Source organism: Tamandua tetradactyla, chromosome 9 (assembly GCF_023851605.1).
Source record: "Tamandua tetradactyla isolate mTamTet1 chromosome 9, mTamTet1.pri, whole genome shotgun sequence".
Taxonomy (NCBI): domain Eukaryota; kingdom Metazoa; phylum Chordata; class Mammalia; order Pilosa; family Myrmecophagidae; genus Tamandua; species Tamandua tetradactyla.
The window spans coordinates 53,261,927-53,286,321 of record NC_135335.1 but is presented as its reverse complement, the minus strand read 5'-3'; the positions used below and the strand labels follow the sequence as shown (position 1 = coordinate 53,286,321).

At 42.1% G+C, this 24,395-nt stretch overlaps 1 protein-coding gene across 1 annotated transcript in view; it reads right to left on the bottom strand.

The window, feature by feature from the left end:
• The window catches only part of ADAMTS16 (ADAM metallopeptidase with thrombospondin type 1 motif 16), a 170,214-nt gene that overhangs the window by 122,668 nt on the left and 23,151 nt on the right, over positions 1-24,395 (bottom strand). The window contains exons 2-6 of the mRNA XM_077115112.1: positions 14,085-14,361; positions 10,801-11,000; positions 9,339-9,422; positions 6,380-6,539; positions 5,302-5,407 (exon numbers count right to left, since the gene is read on the bottom strand). Of these exons, the coding sequence (XP_076971227.1) occupies positions 5,302-5,407; positions 6,380-6,539; positions 9,339-9,422; positions 10,801-11,000; positions 14,085-14,361 (827 nt within the window). The remainder of the gene's footprint in view (positions 1-5,301; positions 5,408-6,379; positions 6,540-9,338; positions 9,423-10,800; positions 11,001-14,084; positions 14,362-24,395) is intronic.

The window sequence follows — 24,395 nt, the reverse complement described above, 5'->3', positions numbered from 1 at the left end:
CCATTTATGAAGAAGCATGGTCCTAATGACCTCTTGATTTTGGACTTCCAGCCTCCACAACTCCAAGACAATAAATTCCTGTCATTTAAATCAACTAGCCTGTACGATGTTGGTTATGTTGGCTGGGTTATGCAGCCCAGGCAAAATAATGTAAACCCCATGAAGTAGGTATTATACAATGATGAGGAGGCTGAGGATTAGAGGGGAAACTGGCCCGGGTCATAAAGCCAGCTCTGGAATCTGACCCTGATGCCAGAATCCAGGAGGAACCCATGCGATGGTGTAACCCAAGCATGCATGAAGGGTGTATCCATGGAAATTTGGCATGCAAACATTGTCAGATTTCTGAAAAATTCCTGATCAGTACCAAGGGTGATGCAAAGTTAGTCATTTTAGCCTCCACCCATTCTCTGCAGTTCTATTAAAAGCAATTAATCAAGGCCAGGGTAACCATATGGCAGGGGAAGTGGGTCATACTATGGAAAGCTTTCAGGCTGACATCATGGATGGGAGGCTGCCCTGCGGAGAGTGTGATAAAAACAAAATCCCAAAGGACCCCTCCTGGCTGGCACCAGACCTGAACATGGAATGGATGTATCATGTTGCAGCATTTGTTCTAGATAAATCTCCCACCACTTGTGCCTATGTCTCTAAAGAATTCAAAGTCACAACGTTGGTGAACTTGTGGATTAGTGTATCTTGAAACATTTTCTAGCAGTGAGTCACAGACTCTGTGGCGCACCATAACCATCTGGAAGGTACTCGGCACAATGCAACGACCTAAAGCCTGCCCTGGTGGGTTCTGCGTGAGCAGCCTGGATGCCAGGCTCCGGCCACTCCCCAAGTGGTTCCGATGCCCCCCAACATCTCAGCACGACCGCTTCACAGGCTGTGCTTCCAACCATGCCATGCCCACAAGTGTAGTACAGCAGATGCTGGTACATCAGCCTAAAAGTGCCACACAGCGATATTTGACATTAGCATTACGGAGTCATCCAAGAATGGCTAGAACACATTTTTAAGATAAGGCTGGTATTCAGCAATCTAAAAATAAGAATTTATAACTACTACTCATTTTATGTATAGCAGATGCATTTCTGTTTTGCTCCTAAGCACCATGGCACTTTATTCAACGTGGTTATTGCCCCATATAATAACATAATTATCACATTTTCTCCTTGCTTCCCCATTAGCCTCTAAGCTTCTAAAGGACTGAGACTGTTCCTATCCCTCCTTACAGCCTCAGGGCATAACAGGCATCACTGGCCCATAACAGGCTCTCCATCCATGTTTGCTGACCAAATAAACTGCACCACTGATCCAAATACCCACATATAAACATATTCGTAGATTAAACTGGATTTGAAAATTATATTAAATGTCAGATGCTTTTAACATTTCCATAGCACTTTCTCAAGTGATTCATGTACCTCAGCAGGAATTTACGTATTACTAGTTACATATCCTGAATGACGAACGCCCAAGCATCTTCAGAGATCGTGTCAATTATTTCAGGTTGTACAGTCAGTGGCAGTCAAGGAATGAAACTCCCTCAAAGGGGCCACAGCCAGTGTCACCTGGTGGGAAATTATACCCTTGGGATAGTGATGGCAACTACAGGGGGCACCTGATGTCCTGAGTCTAATGGAGGCTTCTGGAGAAGCATGAAGCATCCCCCATGGTAGGGACAGCACACAGGTGGAATCAGGGGACCTGGGCAGCCACAGTCTTGGCTCTGTCACTCACAAGCAATAGATACTGGGAAAATTACTTCTCTGCCTGAGACTCAGTTTCCTCACCTATAAAATGGCATTGATAATAGAACCTTCTTCATAAATTGTACAGATTTCCTGGCAGAATGCTTGTTACAAAGAATAACTTCAAATCTGTATTCCTTCCCTGAAGTCAAATGTGATCTTGGCCAAATCCCTCAAGATGTCATTTGTGTGTAGATGCGGTGTATGCACATACATGTATGTACGCATAAACTTCTAAGCACAGTAAGTGTGTTTTAATATTATCTTAATGGTCTGAAATGATAATGCAACTCAGAGCATAACATTTTTAATCTATATAATGCAATTTATGGAACAGGTGCACAGACATGCTAAGGCTTGCATAGAGCTCCACTGGTTCTGCAGACAGGAGAAGGAGGCAGGAGACCAGATAAAGGTCCTGGTCATTGCCAGGATGTGGAGAGCCATCATGCAACTGGAACCCAAGCTTCAGGACCCTGACCATCAAACCACATGGTTTCCCTTAGCAAATGGGAACTTTTCAAGTGGATGCATGTCCAGATGACATACTCTCCAAAACGTGTACTCCAGCCCTTGGTGTGACTGTGCCAGCTCTTCAGCACGTGCATCTGGCTGACTGCACATGTGTATCGAGCAATTTAACAGAGCCAGCAAATGTCCTCAACCTTCTGCCTCACAACAGAATTCCAACTCGACCCCACCTAAGAAAGGAGAGGGTACCTCCTCGCTTCTGCTTCCAGGCTCTCTTCCTCCCTCTTCCAACACAAATCCAAACACTCGCTCTTAGCATTTTCTATTTCTAGGTTACACTTCCTAGCCTAAATGACAAGAAGTTTGGCATGAAAAGAACTGAACATAGTAGGAGACTGGGTAGATATTAACTGATGTTTCTCTTTGAATTAAAAGTTGGAAAACCTATGGCTGAAGGGCATGGAGAAACACTCTGCCACCCCAAATAATGTCTCTCTGAATGTAAACAACGCTGATTAAAATTCACCTTTGGTCAGAATGCTTTACGAGTCCATCATAATAAAAAGCCCAGTAAACGTAAAGTTCCCTTTGAACTCCTGGGTGGGGAACTCTAAAACTTGATTCTGTTTGGAACTTGATGCCAAAGAAAAAATGAAGGCATGATGTTTATGGATGCTTAGTTTGATTCAGGCATAAAGCTTATAATTTTTTCTTCAATAAGTAACATTTATTAAATAATGTCATTTTAAGTACACTTATTAAATAAGTGTACTGACTAAAAGCACATTATCTCAATTCACCTAATATTCACTGGCATTTATTATGGAGACTTACAGGCCACAGCCTTTCTCAGGTGAAGTAGTTGTCACAGCTAATAAGTAACTGGAAATGTCTGTTGTGCATTCCTTCACTTGCTCACACACTGACTCACCCACTCCACCTATTTTACTCCTTCACTTTATCGAGTCCTCAGCATAGTCCTCCTTAGCTAGCAAAGGCAATAGAGGCGACTGTCTCAAGCAGCTTCTCTTATCTGCGGTTCCTGCCTTTCAGATACCCTTATGACTGCTCTGCATAGTTTAAGGTAACTGCTCCCTAAAGAGCAAGCAGACTGTTGTCATTGTAAGCCCCTGCTGGCATCTAGTACTTGCCCTTTACCTGAATGTCTCCTACATGCACCTCCTAATTCCTCAACCTGAGCAGAAGCTATTTCCTTGGAGACACTAGCTCTTCAGAGCACCCAGGGCACCAGTTCCTCTGTGTCCGGCATCATGTCCTCTACACATTAGGTGCTCCCCTCTGCATTCCCACTTATAAGTAAAAACTTTTTTTTTCTTTTTAGAAGACATTCTTTTTCTATCTAGGCCTAGCTTGAATCAAGTAAAGGAAATATTTCTAAGAAAAAGAAAAGCAAAGGCTTATACCTGTTGACACTGAAACTATGAGACTGGCTTGTGATGTATCAAGTTTAACTTTAAATTTGCCACCTGCAAAAGTGCTTGCCAATGCCCATATCTCAACTGCTTATCTAACATTGACTTTCTCAGCTTCAGTGATTTAAATATTTCTTACCTTGATTCTTTAATTAAATTCAGGTATGGTTCAGAGGACAGTAAGAGTCCAGTGCAGTTAAAATAATGAGGGTTTTTGAAGTTTTAGCTCTAAACTGGCTATTAAAAATACAATTATGATTTAACTGAAAGCCTCATAAAGCGTAGGTGCAATTTTCTAGGCACTGGCAAAGTCAGTCAATCATTACCTGTAATGATGAGGGATCAGTAATGGGATATAAAGCTTTTATTTTCAGGTCACTGGTTCACACAAAGACAAAGCCTTCAAGGCCTCTGATGGAGTCCATTAAACCCATGCACACTCATTTACACACAGGCACATACACACAAACAGGGCCACACGCAGGCACAAGCACGCACTCGTGAACACACAGGCATATGCACATAAACACACACTTTGAACAGGCCTCGAGGACATGAGTCTGTGGCTTCAGTTCATTTCCTCATAGGGGTGGAGAAGCCCAACTCTGCTAAAAAGCACAAATTTCCAACACTTTCTCTGGTTTCTTTTGCCAGTGTAAACAGGAGTGGAAGTTAAAAATAATAGAAAAATTATACTTCCTAGTTGTACATTTTCTAGGAGCAATTTCAAGTGCAGTTGCAGCACAGCTGGCAAACCCACATTTCATCAGAGCAGTTACAAAGTAAGCAGCTGCTTCCACAGCAAGCAGGACCCTTCTGCTGATTGTTTTTTAATAGAAGGTACCTCAAAGTAAGACAGTTTACAGAATAATCAGACTAAGATACCTCATCTTAGAATAACGGCTTCTCTGAACAACTGATGCAAAGTCTTCACTCTACAGGAAAATGTTTTCATGAGCTCTTTCGTGCGAAGATGGCAAGGGCATGTCACCGTTGCTGAGAGCCACCTGTGCAGCACCGGGCTGTGCTAAGTCCCAGGGCCCCTTGCCCATTTCAAAACCAGCCACACTGGAGCCGGGGACAGGCGTGGGGAGATGGGGAGCCACCTGGCTCCCTCCAGGACGTATTTCTCACAGTGCCCATGTTCTCCCAACTCTGCCCAGCATAGTAAGAAAACAACAGATTCTCTAAACATTACAGAAACTTATATAACGACACAGCTCAAGAGTGGCAACATTTTACATATGGGAGGGTGTGTTCCTGCCCAGTCCTCAGGCATCTGGAGCCTACTGTAGGAGCTAACCAGGGAATCAGATCAGCACCCAGGACTAAGAGTGAAGCACAGATCAGAGAAACAGAGACAGAGAAAACACTCCTCCATCTTCTACCCGTGTGTGAGCAGGACTGGGTAAGAAAAGAACAGTGTGAGGGAAGTATAAATGCATACATTGCTGCTGCTTTAAAGTGTGCATGGACAGGTATGGGAACAAAACCAAAAGAACCTGCAGTACCAAACTGGGAACAGATTTACAGCTGCTAATTACATTTTTTAAATTACTGTGAATTACTCTTATAGACTCGGCTTATTGCATCATCTCCATGCAGTCATGCAATGTGGAGAAGGATGGAGATGCACTTACTTATGTCCAGACTCGTGGGCGATGGTGAAGGCCAGCCCAAGACCTGTGTCTTCATTGATGGTGCAGCTGCGGTATTTACTACACATTCCACTTATGGGCGCAAATCCTAAAGGGCATCGAGAGTAAGAGAACACAGAGCAGTACTGCTGGAAGGAAATGAAGAAAATATCGTGTACTTATTCTCTCTCTCTCCTTTAGAGAATTTGGGTTCTCATCTTTATTTGGAGAAATATGACCCAGTAATCTTGAACAATGACAGAGAGGACCCTTAGTAATTTGGGAAAAGGGGGTCTATTCCCAAGAGCCCACAGGACTCTCCTTCTCTCTCTGCCTCTCTTGCCTGGGAAACAATTCATGGTTCTATGTAATCTTCATATGACAGGCTATAACTGGAACTAAACAGGATGGGAGATTTACTGCAGACACAGGGGGAGTTTCTGTAATCACCTGTGCTCTCAAAAGCCAAATAAAAGTCCTGCAGAGAAAAGGACTACCTTCTGTTCAACTGGCTCCCATCTGAAAGTTTATACAACAAAAACCCTCTCCCCCTTAAGACTCTGGGATCAATGGAGGGTTAGAATGTGCACTAGAGCCCCTGTTCAGGAGCACACTGATTTTCTGTAAAAATATCAAAGTATGCCTCCAAGATATACCTAGCCCCATAAACATTAAAGTGTTGCTGAGATTGAGGTATCTACAGGGAAAATGGAAAATGGAGAATAGAATAGTGTCACAGCTACAAATATTCATCAATGTACTATTTCTACCACATGATAACATATCTCTGAATATAAAGACCCCATTCTCATAAATGGAAGAAATTATCTCAATTTGGAAGAGACAGGAATTCTTGAATTTATGAGGGGCTTTCCTTGTTAAATGAGCCCTCTGATGAATAAGTGCACATTTTTAAGTTTGGCAAGTGTTTACATGTGGAAATGAGCCCATTCTTTACAACTGGGTTCAGCAGCACTTGCTGCTTATAAGTACAGAATGAGAGCAAAATGAGTCAATCCCCAACTCTGGTGAGGACTTGACATGCACACAAGCTCCTCCAAGCTCTACCGGAAAGTCTTACCCAAAGTATCACAGGGTTCGTTCTTCCAGGAGCATATATCAAGACCGGTGAGTAAGATCGCATGGTCATGGCGAGTTCCATCCTTGCCCATCAGTCCAGACTGCCACTGGCAGAAGCTACTTAAGGTGTGGTCTGCATGGTGATTTATCACGAGTCCTGGCTAAGTGAGAGAGCCCAAAACCGCCATGATAATGTAAAGGCAACACGTTGTAATGCGATTGGCATTCATATCTTCATCACACCAAACTACCACTAACCTGGATTCCAAATACATAGAAGGCTCTGAAGGGGAAATAAGCTCATGTATCAGTATATATATTAAACTCCAAAGGGGAGTGTATTAGAAAATTGACTGTTTAAGGTCATGTCTACACCTCTATACCAGAACAGGTGGGATATATCTGGCTGAAACACAGCTGGATAATTTTGCATCCCTGAAACAGAGCAAATATTGGAATGTATTTTTCATGACCCAAGAAAGATCACATCTGTGCGTGATTTTTTTTACATTCATAATCTTTGAAAAATACTTTTCAAAATACATAAGATGATGGAATCATTTATGCCTATACATAAGCCCACACAGACATGCTCTTTTTATAACCAAGTTTGATGAATAAGAGTTACCAATTTATAACTTTTTAAATACTTTTTATGACAGATTTAAACTAAGTAATTTTCCTATAAAGGCAACATGTTTATGAGAAAAGACAGGCCAAAATATTATTGACTAGCAAAATATTATGTATTAAAAGTAGACTGGAATGATGATACTGTGAGCCATTGATTGCACACTTCGGATGGATTGTATGGTGTGAGAATACATGTCAGTAAAATTGCATTAAAAATAGGCTGGAATGGGAAGGAAACTGTATAGAAGGCACATGATTTTATTCAGATGTACCCAGTTCTAATATCGCTGAGAGAAATATCAGTGAGGAAGACCACAACTCTTGGATGGTGGAAAATCTGTGGATGGCAGGAACATGCATGCAAGCAGCTTGTCTTATTTAAGCCTTATTTGTAGGCTTGCTCTCCTTTCCTATGTATAGTCAGAGAAAACCAGGTCAAACACCTTGATTTCAGGTCACCAATCATTTAAAGCTTTCAGGACTAGAGGGATGTGCTGACATCTGTCTCTCAGACAAAAATATTGCTTTTTCCTTACAAGTTTATTTTCTCAGAGAATCAAATATGCCTAAGCTTGATGCTCTGCATTAACAGTGGAACATGCCTTGCATTCTTCAGCTGGTGATTTCCAGGAAAGCCACATTCATTAAGTCAACACAGGTGTATGATCAAACGATAACCTTGCTTAGTCTGGGCAGTTTGGATGCATTCCAAGGTGAAAACGTTTTAATTCAAGGAATAATTAACGTGTTGCCTGAGAAGCCCTGCTATTCAGCACCCCACCCCACCCCCATCCCACACATAACACACACACACACATACACACACACACACACACACACACACAATGACAATGAAACTATATCCTCTGACTGCTCAGGTATAGCCCTGCACAGAAGAAGGCAGCAACCCTTTCAAGTCTGAAGTGATGTTAGAGCTCATCCATCAAACTCCATATTTTATAAACAAAAGAACTATGGCTAAGAGGGAACTCTGCCGAGATACCAGCAAGGGTGCACTTGAATGCAGGGTGCCTGTCGCAGAGCCTGTGCTCACTCTCTGGGCTGGAGGAAAATAGAAATGGGGAACTTTTATGACAAAGACACCCCCCACTGCTTTTCTCAGGAAATCCTCAAATACTTCCCCATTCTGAACTGAAGCACTGTGTTGCTCTCTGAGTTCACAGAAGGCTTCTGAAATAGAAGCAAAGGGAGATGCTTTCACTTGCTGCTACCAACATTTGGCATAACCTGAGATTTTGTACACATGGAGAGAAATGTGTTCAAAGGTCCCAAATTTCTACGAAAATAAAAATCCAAGACTGATGATAGCGAGGGTGAGTGTGACCAAACTTAGGAATTTGGAAGTGATATAGTGAAACAATGCAGGGTGAATCACTACAAGTTAACTTTCAGGGTCTGAAACATTTTTAATCTTCTAGCAAAGGCAAAGGTGGTCAACTCCCACTGTTATCTATTGTGGGTTGAATTGTGACCTCAAAAAGACATATATCCTAACCCCAGATCTTACGTATGTGGTCTTATTTGGAAATAGGGTCTTTGCAGATGGAATCAAGTTCAGAAGAGCCATTCTAAATTAGGGTGGGCCCCAAAACTAATCACTGGTATCTTTATAAGAGCAAGTAAGGGAGATGTGGACACCAAGACAGAAGCACACAGGGAGAACCCCATGTGAAGACAGAGGCAGAGCCTGGAGTGATGCAGCCACAGACATGGAATGTCAAGGATTGCCAGGAGATACAGAAGCCAGCAAGAGGCAAAGGAGGAATTTCCCCTACAGCTTTCAGAGAGAGTGTGGCCCTGCCAACACTTGAATTTCAAGCTTTTGGACACCAGAACTAGAGAGGATACATTTCTGCGGTTTCAAGCCACCAAGTTTGTGGTGATTTGTTAGAGTAGCCCTAGGACACTAAGACAGTACCCTAAAAGCTCAAAGTAGCTTAAGACAATTTCCTACTTCATATTTCTAGTGTGCTTCCCATCCAAACATTTAAGACAACACAGGCAGCTCTTCCATTTCCATTTTCTCACATGGCAAAAAAAAAAAAATTATTCCTTACTATCTCCTGCGCACACACACACACACACACACACACACACACACACAAACATACACACATAAAACACAAAGAGCCAAAAAACCACTCAAGGACTGAGAAGAAACTTATCACATTAGACATAAAATACCAAAACTTTTTGGCCCCAAGAGAAAGAGAAGCAAAGAATTCATGGAAGAATTACAGTAAGGAAATTAAGCACTGCATTTATTTTTTCTTGGAAAGAAGCTGCTGGTTTCAAAGGTACAATACCTGCTCTTCTTCTAGAAGAATCAGCCCTACAATGGCAATGTTGATGTTTCCTCCTATGGTTCCATCTTTGAACAGAGCAGACACCTGAGAAGGCAGGAAACCCATGTCAGTCCCTAAATAGTGGCCTGTCCGCAGCCTGTGAGTCAGCCTGGGGTCCTGCAGCCAAAGGCTGGTTCCCCCTCAGCAGTCTTACAAATGTGCATTTCTTACACTAGTGCATAGACAGGTACAGAAATGTCTAAGTATGAATAGCTGGATCCTCATCATTGGTATCTGGAACTAAATGAACAAAATTTGGGGAGGGGATGCTGTTATAATGAAACACCAACGAAAGGATTACAAGGCCCCCAAATTCGCAAGTGTCCTTGAAGAGAGGACTTTTCACACAAAGAATTCATGGAAGAATTCCAAAGGGGTAAGAGAACTGCTCAAGGAAAGACCAAATAGATGCAAGAAAGGGAGGGAAACAATGTGGGAGGAAGACACGGATTGAGAGACACAAACAGTCACAATGATGTGGCATTGAGGATGCAGCAAGGAGCCAATTTGCCTTCGAGGTGGTGGAAACATGGGAAAAGCAGAGGCAAATGCATCCCCACATCAGAACTGCCTGCCTTGTTGTCCTCAATCTTCCTCCCTTTTAGCTTTTGGGGGGAGCATTAGCTACGCAGTTCAGTCAACTGACATGATGCAGCCGGCAATGCTGACCACACATCAAGGAAAGATGAAGCACATGTAGGAGTGCTCCATTTACTAGGGAAGAGGTACATGAGCCATATTTTAAAAATATCATTATTAAAACTATTCAACAGAACATACTTTGTTGATCCAATGTTTTGCCTACTGTAATATAAAATTTCACCTACATGAAATGGGGCTTAATATACTCTCATCCTTCTTCAATAATTACTACAGCCATCAAATTGAGATAGTGGCACATTTCATCTGACATGATTTCCTAAACGATTGTACAGTGTTTCTGTATCTGTAGATAAAGTAATTTATATTCAATATTTTTTGTATTACTATTTCTAGAAAAGATGAGGCTTTCCACACAGCCATCTAAAACCACATGTATAATGCTGGGAAACAGATTCACTAACATCAACTAACACATCTCAGCATTCTCCTCACAGATTGCTGGTAAATGAAGACACCAGTAAACACCAAACAGGCTTATACACACAGATGGTCAAATTATGTTTCCTCTTTATATTATTCTCAAGGTTCTAGAATTTAAACTTTTGATTGGGGCATAGTAAAATTGAAGGAGCAGACACAAATAAAATATATCTTTTATATAATAGTTAAGCAAGCCATCAAAAATTGGGATGTAAAATACTAAAATGTGAGTGCACATATACACACACATGCGCATAGATATGTACAGGTGTACCCTTGCACACAGACACACATATGCAAGGAGGTAGAATTACACAGAGCCTCACAAGGACCAGCCTACCATGTTGAGAACTGTCAGGACGTAAGTGGTGATATTTTCATGGCCATGGTTTTGCATCATCTTCTTGTCAACAACCACCAATGTCTCCACATTCAGTTCTTTATTTCTGTGGGATTTCAGAAGGGAGCGCGTATGCCGTAAGGGAGATTTATACTCATCAGGGGAGATGAAAATGTCTTCACTGGGAGGCTTGGGCATGTCTGTGGAAGACACACAGAGAGCAAATTAAAAGCAAAAGTCATTGTGCAGTATCAAATGGTGTACATTATACGTGAGATCTGGCCTAAAAATTAATGTTCATGATACAAATCATACAGCCTTTGATACTTCGGGGTGCATAACGTGTGCTGAAGGAGAATGATTATATATAAATGAAGTTTGCATTGTCTAGACACCATACTACTTCATTTGCCATTATATAATTTTGCCCTGGCTGAAAACAACAAGAGCACGGGTCCCTGCACTCCAAAGTCCTCCTCTAAGAGCACAACACTCTAAGACCACACGTGTGACCCATTCAGTCTCTCTGACAGCCCACTGGCCCTTCACGGGGACCTCAGGGCACAGAGAGGGAAAGGAATTTGTTCAGTTTCTCTCTAGAAAATGATGGGAATGGGTTTCAGATCTCAGCAGCATGGTTCCAGGCCCCTTGGCCTCAATGCCTGCTGGCGGGGAAACATATGCAGAATTAAAGTGGGGTGTCCCTGGAACTGGGTGCAGGAGGCAAAAGCAGTGACCATTGGGTAGTGATCTCACTGTCGAGGGCTTCTGACAAGCCCCTCAGGGCAAACGTTTCACCCCTGGATACGGCTTGCTGCATTTCCCCCAAAACATCCAGCTAAAAACATACCCTTGCATGACCCCTGTCTCTCTGAAGCAGCCTGCAGATTACTGAGCCCCAAGTTCAGGATCAATCCTCAACATTGTTTTTAAGTAATCAATCTGCCTTTGCCCCTTTGCAAGGAAGGCTACTACCGATAAATACATACAAACTCTCTGGTTTTCTGAACCAGAGATTCTAATGGGGAAGACTCTTTTTAAGAGCTTCAGACTCTTTTTAAGAACTCCACTGAGCCAAAACGAGACCAGGATTTCTTCTGGAATACTCCAAAACCCTCTTGGATAAAGTGGAAACGTCCATTCACAGATAATAAGAGGTCCCAAGAATTCAATGCTCCACTCACGGTTCACGGCCATTCCCAGCCACTCAGCCCTACCAACCCCACAGGCCACCCAGACAGACAGCCGCCCACCAGCCTGGAGGGGTCAGGAATGGTCGGCAAATAGCATAATATTGACTGCTATGTCTCCTCAGCTGGTGAGAAGGACTTTGCTGAGCTGTCCTTTTCTAGTTTGGTTGTGAAAATGTGGCGCCTTTCTGCATTTCCCAAATGTATAATTTATTATATGGCTTCAAAGTCTTTTTCAATAAATTGTCTCCCACCAACACGTTCTTGAGATTCTGAAATGTCTTTCAACACAACATACCCTTACACACACACACTTGCACACACATATGTGCACAGTCACACACATTCACTGCAAGCCGAGAATCATTTCTCTGGGGTCTCTCATGTGTGCCCCACTTGCCTTGCCTGTGTCACCAGTCTGAGTGTCTCAGACCACCTTCAGGTAAGGATCCACACTCATTTTGGAATTGCCATTATTGCCCCATTTTCTCGGGCTCATGCAGTAGTTGTTCCTGACTCTGGTTTTGCCAAAGAGGTTAAGACTCCATGAGACCCTTCCCACCAGATCCAGGGGCTTGAGGCCTCGTGCCGTCTCGGGCACAATGCTGATTCCTGCACTGCCCATTCCCACTGATGGCCCTGCCCGGCCCCTTCCTCTCCCCTTCTGCCAGCTTTGCCTCTGCTTCTCCCTGCTGCTGAAGCCTCAGGAGGATGCTGTTGAGACGCATGCCCTGTTTTAATCCTCACTCAACGTCTGTCTTCCTTAACTCTCTCACACTCCTGAACACCTCTACTCATTCTCAATTTGGTTGCTCCTGCTGCTGCCATAAGACCAAGTGCATTGAACAATTTTAAATTGTGTCTCAGTTTCCTGAGGCTGCCATAACAAACCGCTACACACTGGATGATCTAAAACAACAGAAATTGATTGTCTCACAGATCTGGAGGGTAGACGTCTGAAATCTGTAGAGGAGCATCCTTCCTTGCCTTGTCCTAGCTTCTGGTGGACAAGGTCTGCCTGCAGATCTTGAGCTTCTATCTCTACCTAGTCATCACATGGCCACGGTGTCTGTCTGTGTCCAAGTCTCCCCTTATCAAGACACCAGTCCTACTGGAGTAGGACCCAGCCCATTCCAGTTCGGCCTCATTTGAACTAATCATATCTTCCAAGACCCTATTTCTAAATGAGGTCACATTTACAGAACTGGGAGTTGAGACCTGAACATGTCTTTTGACAACCCATAGAAGATGAAGTTGGGCTTTTCAAGTTCATCTGAGTGTAGCATTTGAGTTTTATTCATACTACTACCAAGGTTCAAATGACACCAAGGTACTGTAATTTAAAGAGAGCTTATACTTTAGCCATAGGTGTCATTGATTATTCCTCATTTCCTTTATTCAGTGGTCTCTCCTGCAACATGCCCACTTCTGGAGGGGGCATGGGGCCCAGCAGTCAATGAAATAACAGAGCAGAGAATGATGGGGCAGGGGACAACTGGGTTCTCTGGGGGCTCACTGGGGACAGTCTAATAAAGGGATGCTTGAAAAGAGATCTAAAGGAAATTGCAAAAATACACTGAACTCTGATTCCTGAATTGGTGAGAGGTACCTGCACAAAACATAATGAATCATCCCCTGAATGTCCATAAAAAAAAAGATATAGCTTAAGCCTTGATGATAAATTGAAGGTATATTATATCAAGCATAACCTGTCCTATTGATGTGGTAAAGTATATACATGCATAAATTATTATGCAGGCTTTAATAAATCTTCATCTAAAAAATACAGAATTGCTGAGGTGGGTTGTCAGGGTTCTTCTGTGACCTCTATAGAAAATTCCCCACTTCTGAGCAATGGGTCATTTAATCTCTCCAGGAACAGAGTTCCTTAAAACAATTCATCTAGGATTATCCAAACATGGAGAGAGATCTTATAGTAAACAGATAGCGAGCCTTCTTTGGAATTGGCGTTACTTTAACAATAATAAGTTTCACCTCATCAGCAGATATATGCTGAGGAAAATTAGAAATATTGCACTGGCCTACCTAAATGTCAGAATCATGAAATAGACAAAGAGATTTGCCCTTACATACATTTCTTGCGTCTTCCACAGAAGTGCTGCTTTTGCCTGAGGGTGAAGGCACCATGCAGGTGCTGGTTCCCCTGGTGAGAGCCGGGCTGCCATTCCTGCTCCCGCCTCCTCTCCATCACCGTGACCTCGTGCCCTCTCGGAGACCGGGGCTCCGCGGATCTCCTGTACAGTATGTGCGAGGGAGGGCCAGCTGGGCCAGACCCCTTGAGTTTCCCTGCTAGGTGTGAAGGAAGTGGCTTCAGGAAGTAATCTGCGTCTTGGGTTCTTATCATGCCTGACTAGAAAAAATAAAGAAGATGAAAAAAATAAACCCACAATTACACTTTCAAATTGGAGACAGGACCAATTCTCCAAGCATTACATATTTCATGATTCTTTTACAAACATGCCCTTCCCTTCCACGGGGCCATATGTTGAAAGGGTTGAAAAACCTTGGTTGAGATTTCAGAATGGGCAAGTCCTTTATGCATAAAACTATGGCTGTATCTTCTGAGAAAGATTGCATGGAGATGTTCTGTAACTTTTGATTTAGAGAGGGCTCACAAACATTCCAAAGTCAATTAATCTAAAACAAAAATACTGGAGGAGAAAGCAGACATGCACAAACTTAGATATTAATATTGGGAAGATTTCAGATAAGGATATGAAGTTAGAGGAATCTCAACAGATTAATGTGTGAGACTGTCAAAATAACTTTAAAAACTTGAATAAAATGAATACCTATCGAGTAAAGTGTAACTTATCAAAACTAATTCAGAAAAAAGCAAGAGAGAGCTTACTGATAGAATCAAGAACGCCTTTCTAAGAATAGTATAAGAAACAGAAAAGAGCTGTCTTGATTAAAGAGACCTAAAATGTCTGTACCACATGACAAACAATGAACATAGCAAAAATGAAATCAAAATATTTAAAAGGACCAAGTTGTGAGATTACATTTTGTTATTTAGAATGACATAAAATGTAAAGCTTAATAACAGCAATCGTTTCTATCTGTAAACAAACAGGCAGTTTTACACCCTGAGAAAGTATAGACCGGTACCACATTTGGGCCATTTGCCATATCTATCCACTGTTATCTCTTCCCCTTATCTATCAACCACATCCATCTGCCATGTCTATCCATTTTACCTGCCATTTCTATCCTCCACCTCAATCTAGGTTGACAATAAACAATTCAATCTCAAGAATTTAACCATTCAGAACTCTTGCCAAATACTTCTGGTTAATACTTATCCAATACTGATAAACAGATAACAATGCATAGTGCAATAGTCTTTGTGATAGCACAAAAGCATAAAAAGTAAAATGAAATAAAGACAAAAAACAATTTCAATATTTATCAATGAGTTCAGGGTACATTTTTTTTTAAGTACATTCACATAATTGGAGAATATGTAGCCATCAGAAAGAACTAGATAATGATGCACCAATGTTAATCATAACTGAACATCTTATTGAGCCCCCAACACTGTGACCCACCCTTTCAGCAATTCTCTGAGGTATGTACCATCATTATCTCCATTTTATAGGTGGGGATATACAGACGGAGAATGACGAAGCCACATTTTCATGATCACCTGGCCATGGAAAATAACGTAGGGAGGTGAGCAAAATCTGAATAAGTTCGGAATCTGTAAGCTTAAAGTTTATAATACAGGGTTTCCAAAAGGCAGTAAGTTGAAAAAAAAAAGGCATATAATAAAGTATAATGGCATGACTCAAATTTTTAAAATTTACAAAGTTTTCCTGGGAAGACTGATGAGATATTGTTGAAAGACGTTGTTTTCAGGGAGAACAAGAAGATCAGAGGTTCAAAGGGAAAGTTCCACTTTCATTTTTATCTTTCTGCACTATTGAGGATTTTAAAATGTGTGTGCTGGGTCATGGGATTGTAGGTAAATTTCAAAAACGCTCATAAATATTAAGTCCCACCATAATTATAGAACACAATTAATCCTGAAAATCTGCTAAAACAGCATTTAAAACTGTCTGATTTTTTCAGACATGCTGAGGTGCCTGAGTCATCTGGGTCTTTTGGACTTAATGTCTTTTGGAAACCCTGTATTATAAACTTTAAGCTTACAGATTCTGAACTTATTCTGATTTTGCTCACCTCCCTACATTATTTTCCATGGCCAGGTGACCATGAAAATGTAACTTGGTCATTCTCCGTCTCTATATCCCCACCTATAAAATGGAGATAATGATGGTACATACCTCAGAGAATTGCTCAAAGGGTGGGTCACAGTGTTGAGGACTCAATAAGATGTTAAGTTATGATTAACATTGGTATATCATTATCTAGTTTTATCCAGTGTAATTATTGTGCCAATTTGTCCCAGGTTATTTGGATAATTTGGTACACCGGGTTAGACACATGGTATTCTAACCACATGCTGCCTGTTGTTGTAAGTCTGTCCCTGATTTAGGGCACCTGAGTCTGACCATCTGGGCACATCACTGCCCCACGAGTAAGTTCTATGCTTGCTGGTCTGAGCATGCCTGCGGAAGCCTGAGTATTTGTGCCTGTCGGGTAACCAGCATGGAGGAGCATTTCTTTGATTTTAAGAAAGGGCCAAGTACAACTCGAGGGAAAGCATGATTGGGGGTGAGAGATATAAAGGAAAGGAAGACCAGACTTATAAACTGGGGGGTGGAGCCTTGGCCACAGGAAGAGGGAAGAGGAAAGGCCATTTTCTTGGTGAATTATCAAGGGAGCCATCGGCACTGTGGGAGACAGACCCCCTGGAGCCAGATGCCACTGAGCAAAACTCTGAAAAGCTTTTGAACTCCTCACCTGGGTTGAGGAGGAGGTGGCGGCTGCTCACCGAAGGCTCCACCTGAGTTACTGGCAAATCTGATGGGGCTTCTAGAATGCTACCAGCTTACAAGGATGAGACAAAGTGGTAAAGCTTACAGTTCCACCAGGGCACAGCCATGTATTGGAATGGAACGAGGTGAAACTGGTTGGGATTCATCCTTTGAGCTTTGAAACTAATCCAGGAATAGTATAAGCAATAACCAGTGTATTCAAGCTTTTACAAAAGCACCTCCATTTCCCACATGGGTTTTCCACACTCCTGAAGGTGGCCAGTTCAAATATTAAACTCAGAAAGGAAAAATTTATTTTTTGCTTTAAAAAACCAACCAGGCTTTTTTGACATGCAAGCAATTCCCTACTTCGCAAGCAGCCCTTTAGAAGGATATCAGTTCTTAAAGAACCTAGAGTAGGGGACGTTTTAGCATCTTATGTGCAAATCTGAGTGGATTCATGAAAAAAGACCCAGTTGACTCAGGCACCTCGGCATGTACCATTCAGTTCTAACATTTAGTAACTGTGTGACTTTGGATGATTTATTCACCTACTCTGTGCTACTTTGTCATCAGGAGGATGGATTTAAGAATAATTACCTATCATGAGTTTGTAATGAACAATAATGAATTTAAAGTACTTGACCCCGGTAAACATATGAAAAAGATTTGCTGAATTAATAAAACAAATCATGTAAAATGTCATACTCCACCCAGATGGCCTGATTCTCTCCTGATAATTCAGCTGGTCGCTGGGGGCAATTTTCACAGGACAAGAAGTGCTCCCTTAGAAATCGCAGTGAGTCCACCCAGTGCTGAGATCACCCAAACACATCTTGGCTTCTGGTCTGCTGCCTTACTTCTTACACCCTTTCCAGCCCCCTCACTGGAAATAAAATAGTTGAGCTCTACCACAGCTCTTCTAGACTCAAAACTGCCTCTTGCTTTCTTCCTGGCTCATATCTGAGAGAAGCTGATCCCTAGCAAAAATTAACATTTTACAGTTGGAGAATCTGAATTTTCATGAACTGGTCAAAGAATTGCACTTATTTCATTTATAATTTAGTCTGAGATATGATATTTTCATCCTCATTAAACCTATAGGAAAAAATAACAGAAAACTCATATTTTGAGATCCTTTCATAATCCACAGATAGTGAAATATGCAAAAAACAACAAAACTTTTCTCCATTAGTTTGCAAGCTTATTCCAAAGATAAGGTAAGCTGTGGAAGAATATACTAATTCCACTTAATGCTTTCTTATTCTCAAAGCTGTTATTTACTGAATCAAGGAATACGTTTTTGGGAATGCATGAAGCATGTAGTGCAAACCTGCCCACAGCCTACAGTAAGGCTGGACTGCCTGCTGGGGTAGAATTAATCGGCTTTTAGAAATGGCCAGTTTCTTGCAGGCTTTGCAGAGGAGCTCTCTGGGACTGCTTCTCTCACAGTCCATCCAGTAAGTCATTTTATACTAGGAAAGTCACAAAACGCAGATGACATTTGAAAGAAGGAAAGAATACAATGTTGAGAAAATACTGGTTCTGAGCAATGTAAGTAAAGAAAACGTTCAAGTTTGAAAACAGAAATATATTTGTTTTTCTTCATAATTAAAAGTTATAAGATTTTTAGAAGTGCACCTATGGAGATTTATAAAAGCTATCCATTAAAGTTGCATGAATTAACAAATCAAATGAAAATTAGGAAGATGTGGTAAATGTGTAAGAGATCCTACTGAATAAGTCCCAAGCTTGGCTCAGGTGATGCCACTTTACAAGAGAGCTAACTGTCAATCAACAGTGAAGAAGGGCTCTGGCTCCTTAGGATAAATATGCATTTAAGTTCCCAAGCAACCGTATTTTCACGTTTCTCCTTTGTCTGTTCTCCCAAAGTAAGGCTGTTTGGGTAATAGTCTGCTCACTCTAGGCCTTAGTGATGTTTCAGAAATATTAGGCAATGTCAACTTTTATAGAACTTTTCTAGAAGCCAAACTGCTTTTTATTTCCTCAGGATCCAACATGAATCAGGTGCAGGGTCAATCCATCACTCGCCACATACATCAAAACCCACAATGCCTATATTCCACAATTATTTTCAATGCTTTGGAAATCAATATTCAGCTACAATTCAATCAAAATCTGAGAAGCCAAACAAACCAACGGTTTCCTCTAGCCCCAAGAGGAGCAATTCTGCATCTGATTCTCTTTACTCCTCTCACCACCACACCTTGCTTGGTCACTGGACTTTCTCAACCCTCCTGTATTCACATGCAACAGAGCTGATGTGCTGGTGACATGAATCACCCACCATCTTAAACCCAAGAAATTCTATGCTTCAATTTTCAGTCCTTCGCTCAGCCTACATGGTCATTTTCCTCTCTCATCTATAGATTCAAAGGGCTTACATTTTGACACTAGATATTTTAATAAGGTGCTGCTCAAAGTTGGATCTCGTTAGTTATGGTATTGGTCACATCATCATAGTCCACAAAAGAATTCCTCTCCAGGTTTCTCCCAAATCTCAATTTGGCACCTGAGGACTTGGTGCCTGGTAAGGAGAAGTGGGAAGACTGAGGTGGGTGTGGAGGCAAGAAAAGCAGATCTTCAAAGGAGTTAGGGGAGGCCAACTCCATAGACACAAAACACGTGTGTCTCCCAAAGAGAAGATTTTTTGGGTCCCTCCCAATCGGCACAATTCAAATAAATGTGTTTGCTTGCTAAGTTCTAGCTGGTTCTTGCCACATGCTCACGGTGGGCCAGTGTAACAATCAACAGAGCAAAACAAACACAGCTCAGGTGAAGTGCCACCACCCTACATGCCACTATACACAGTCACAGGATGATCAACATATCTCCTGCGATTCCTGTACAATAGTGAGCATCTACGCCTTTAACCATCAGGCTCTGGGTGAATTTTAAGGCAGGAAGGCTGGAGAAAGCAGGCATGTAATTTCAGAGAACAACTTAAGAATGCATTGAGATTATTCTAGGTTATTCCTAATAATTGAGAGTGAATTTATGCAAGACCACTCCTGTTGCCATATTTCTTATCCACTGTCAGAAGCAGTGGTTCTTAGCCTTAAAATCTCATCACCGAGAGTGTGACAACATGACTATAAACCTTTTAGTCCCTGTCTTTAAAAGAGGAAGAATGCTCATATTTTTAGTATTTAATACTAATCTAATTCATTTGAACATTAATTAAATTACTATTTAATTTACTATTTCTTATCTCACACTATGATCTAATCTTCATAGTGACATAATTTACAATTAGAGTTCAGAGAAAAAAAAGTTATTTGTGATGATCTAATAGCATCCCTGGCTAAGGACTGAACCTACTACAATGAAAGCTGACTTTCTGCTAGAGGAAAACATTTCTCCTCCACTTACAATGATTTCGTCAGCATGGCAGGTTCTAGAGCACAGCTTCCCTGGCCCCTCTCTGGACCCTCACTTCCACCTCTCCAGGGAGGGAACGACTTATCTGAGAGTTTAGGCTCAGAAACAAATACATGAGGGACAGCCCTCAACTCAGGGGACAGCCCTCAACTCACGGGACAGGCCCTCCAGGAAAATTCTGTGTCCTCAATGGACGCGACCACAGGATAAGCTTAGCTACAGATCCTGTCCCAGGAGGAGTGGCTAGCAATGTTCAAGAGGTCCCCATGACTTAGTGCTTGTGCATAAATATGAGGCTCAGTTTTTGGAAATCCTTTGCCTGCACAAATAGCCCTCTTTCTCCAAAAATGGTTTTATCAGTAACATAGGTGATATATAGGTTTTCCATCTGACTTACTCTTTTTTGTTCATATTTTTCTTCACTCAGAACACAGGTAGGAAAGAAGGAACGATTTATTGGACCTCCTCAAGTCCCAATACTCTCCTTTATTTGCTCCCAGGTTTATTAATTAGTAAATCATTTGTTATATATTTTATATAATATATATGTACTAGTAAGCACACACATGCACATGAGAGAGTATCAACCTTTCGAGTACTATTTTATAGCAGGCACTGCATAAGGTGTTTTTGATCCATTTGTTTTTCCAATCCTAACAACTCTGTAAACTGAGAATTAACATTCCATTTAAAGGAAAGGGAAATCAAATTCAGGAATTTCCCCAATTTGCTTTCATTTGCCAGTGGTGCAACTGGTGCCTGAAGTGTGCGGTGACTGAGGCTTACACCAGGGAACTGGCAGTGGAGTGGGCGGGGGGGGGGGGGCAGATGAAGGAGAGAGGGGACAGTTTGGGGACAAATCCATTGGGAAAGCAAAAGAAAAGGGGGAATAGAATGTGACTTGAGGTTGGAGTTCTAGGAAAGTGGTTATTCTATTAACAGAAAACTAAAGTGTGAAAAGGAATTGTTTTAATGCGAAAAGACAAAGAGCTCACTATTGGCCACGTGCAAGGTGAGGGGTCAAAGGGAGAGTCAAGTGGAGGCAGCCTGAGGTCACCCAGCGACCCCAGGGCTGGGGAGCTGATTCTGATGCCGTGTTTATTAAAATAACTTTGAAAAAATAAATTTTATTCAAGAATTAATCAATATCGGTAAGTCCTTAAAAACAATGTATTTTCCAAATTTGAGTGTATTGTGGCAGTTCTCCTCGGCCCTGCCTGGGTCCTGACTGGGTATTTTACAAAACCTGAGAAGCTAACCATGAAAATCCACAGGCGCCAAATGTGGGAATTTCCCAAAGACCATACTTTCTCCATCACTGAGATTCTGCAAGAAACAATATAAAATAATTGCCATCATAGTTTCCATTTGCTAAGCCTATATTCTGTGCCAAAAACTGTATTTCAGAGATATTAATTTTGAGTCCTTACCAAACACCTATGAAGAAGCTGCTGTAACCGATGCTAAACCATCCATCCAAGATCAAATGCCAGGAAGTAACAGACTGGTGGAAGCCTGTTGCACCAACGTGCTACTACATCCCAGAATGGGAAGGAGCTACACGATCAGCCCTGAAAATGCCCAGGACTCAGGAGCTCATCAAACCTCCAATGCTGCCAAGCCCTGTAGGATACTCATGACACAGATTTCCAGCCTCTGCTTCTGAGCGACTGGGTATGTCAAAGGTCCCTAAGGACACCCCAGGTTTGATGATTCACTAGAAAGACCCACAGGACTCTCGATATACCTGTACTCATGGCCAAGATTTATTTCAGCAAAAGGATGTGAAGCAAAATCAGTAAGGCAAAAAGAATGGGAAAAGCAGGCTGTGGTAGATTCAGTTGTCAACTTGGCCAGGTGAAGGCACCTGTTGCTGTGGACATGAGCCAATGGTACATGAAAATCATCTGTTGCTCATGACATCTGCAGTTGGCTAGGAGGCATGCCTGCTGCAATGAATGATGTCTGATTTAATTGGCTGGTGCTTAAATGAGGGAGCTCAATGTAGCACAGCCCAAGCAGCTCAGCATACCTTATCTCAGCACTCGCAGCTCAGCCCAGGCTTTTGGAGATACAGAAAGGAATCACCTCTGGGGACAGTTGTTGGAACCCAGCGGCCTGGAGAGAAGGCCAGCAGAGATCACCCTGAGCCTTCCCACGTGAGAAAGAAACTCAGTTGAAAGTTAGCTGCCTTTCCTCTGAAGAACTAACGAAATAAATCCCATTTTATTAAAAGCCAATCTGGTTCTGGTGTGTTGTATTCTGGCAACTAGCAAACTAGAACACAAGCACAGGGGTCAAAATCTGGAGGAAACTAGGCACAGGCTTCAAAAACGTTCCAGTAGGACTTCCGGAGAAGATGGCGGCTTAGTAAGACGCGCGGGTCTTAGTTCCTCCTCCAGAAAAGCAACTAAAGAAACAGAAACAATACGAAACAGCTCCCGGAGTCACGACAGTGACCAAAAAGACAGCGTACCCCATTCTGGAACAGCTGAACGGGCAGGGAGAATCTGCTGCGGTGAGATACCCGAGGGGCGCGCGTTTTCCCGGCCGGGGCGGCTGGCGAATGGGGTCCCCTCCACGCACGTGGCTCCCCGGTCTGACTGGGAACGTTGGATAGCGGGGCCCTCCCGTCACGCTTGGCGTTTCGGGCCAGCTGGGCAATTAGGACCGGCACTTTCCCAAGCCGCGGCGGCCAGCGACCCCCGCCTCCACGCGCGGTTTCCCGGGCCGACTGCCGTGCAGACAGACGAGCGCCACGAGCGCCACCTACTGGGCAGGAAAAGAAAAACAGAGCCCAGAGATTTCACAGAAAAAGCTTTCAACCAGCTGGGTCCCACACCCAGGGAAATCTGATCAAATGCCCAGACACCAGCAGAAAATAATGGATGACGCTCGGAAAATTGAAGATATGGCCCAAAGGAACAAACCAATAGTTCAAATGAGATACAGGAGCTGAGACAACTAATGCTGAATATACGAACAGAAATGGAAAAACTCTTCAAAAACCAAATCAATAAATTGAGGGAGGACATGAAGAAGACATGGGCTGAACAAAAAGAAGAAATAGAAAATCTGAAAAAACAAATCACAGAACTTATGGGAGTGAAGGACAAAGAAGAAAAAATGGAAAAAACAATGGATACCTACAATGGTAGATCTAAAGTGACAGAAGCTACAATTAGTGAACTGGAGGATGGAACATTTGAATTCCAAAAAGAAACAGAAACTATAGGGAAAAGAATGGAAAAACTTGAGCAGGGGATCAGGGAACTGAATGACAATATGAAGCGCACAAATATACGTGTTGTGGGTGTCCCAGAAGGAGAAGAGAAGGGAAAAGGAGGAGAAAAACTAATGGAAGAAATTATCACTGAAAATTTCCCAACTCTTATGAAAGACCTAAATTTGCAGATCCAAGAAGTGCAGCGCACCCCAAAGAGAATAGACCCAAATAGGCGTTCTCCAAGACACTTACTAGTTAGAATGTCAGAGGTCAAAGAGAAAGAGAGGATCTTGAAAGCAGCAAGAGAAAAACAATCTGTCACATACAAGAGAAACCCAATAAGACTATGTGTAGATTTCTCAGCAGAAACCATGGAAGCTAGAAGACAGTGGGATGATATATTTAAATTACTAAAAGAGAAAAACTGCCAACCAAGACTCCTATATCCAGCAAAATTGTCCTTCAAAAATGAAGGAGAAATTAAAACATTTATAGACAAAAAGTCACTGAGAGAATTTGTGACCAAGAGACCAGCTCTGCAAGAAATACTAAAGGGAGCACTAGAGTCAGATACGAAAAGACAGAAGAGAGAGGTATGGAGTAAAGTGTAGAAAGAAGGAAAATCAGATATGATATATATAATACAAAAGCCAAAATGGTAGAGGAAAATATTATCCAAACAGTAATAATACTAAAAGTTAATGGACTGAATTTCCCAATCAAAAGACATAGAATGGCAGAATGGATTATGACTCAGCAATACCACTGCTAGGTATCTACTCAAAGGACTTAAGGGCAAAGACACAGACGGACATTTGCACACCAGTGTTTATAGCAGCATTATCTACAATTGCAAAGAGATGGAAACAGCCA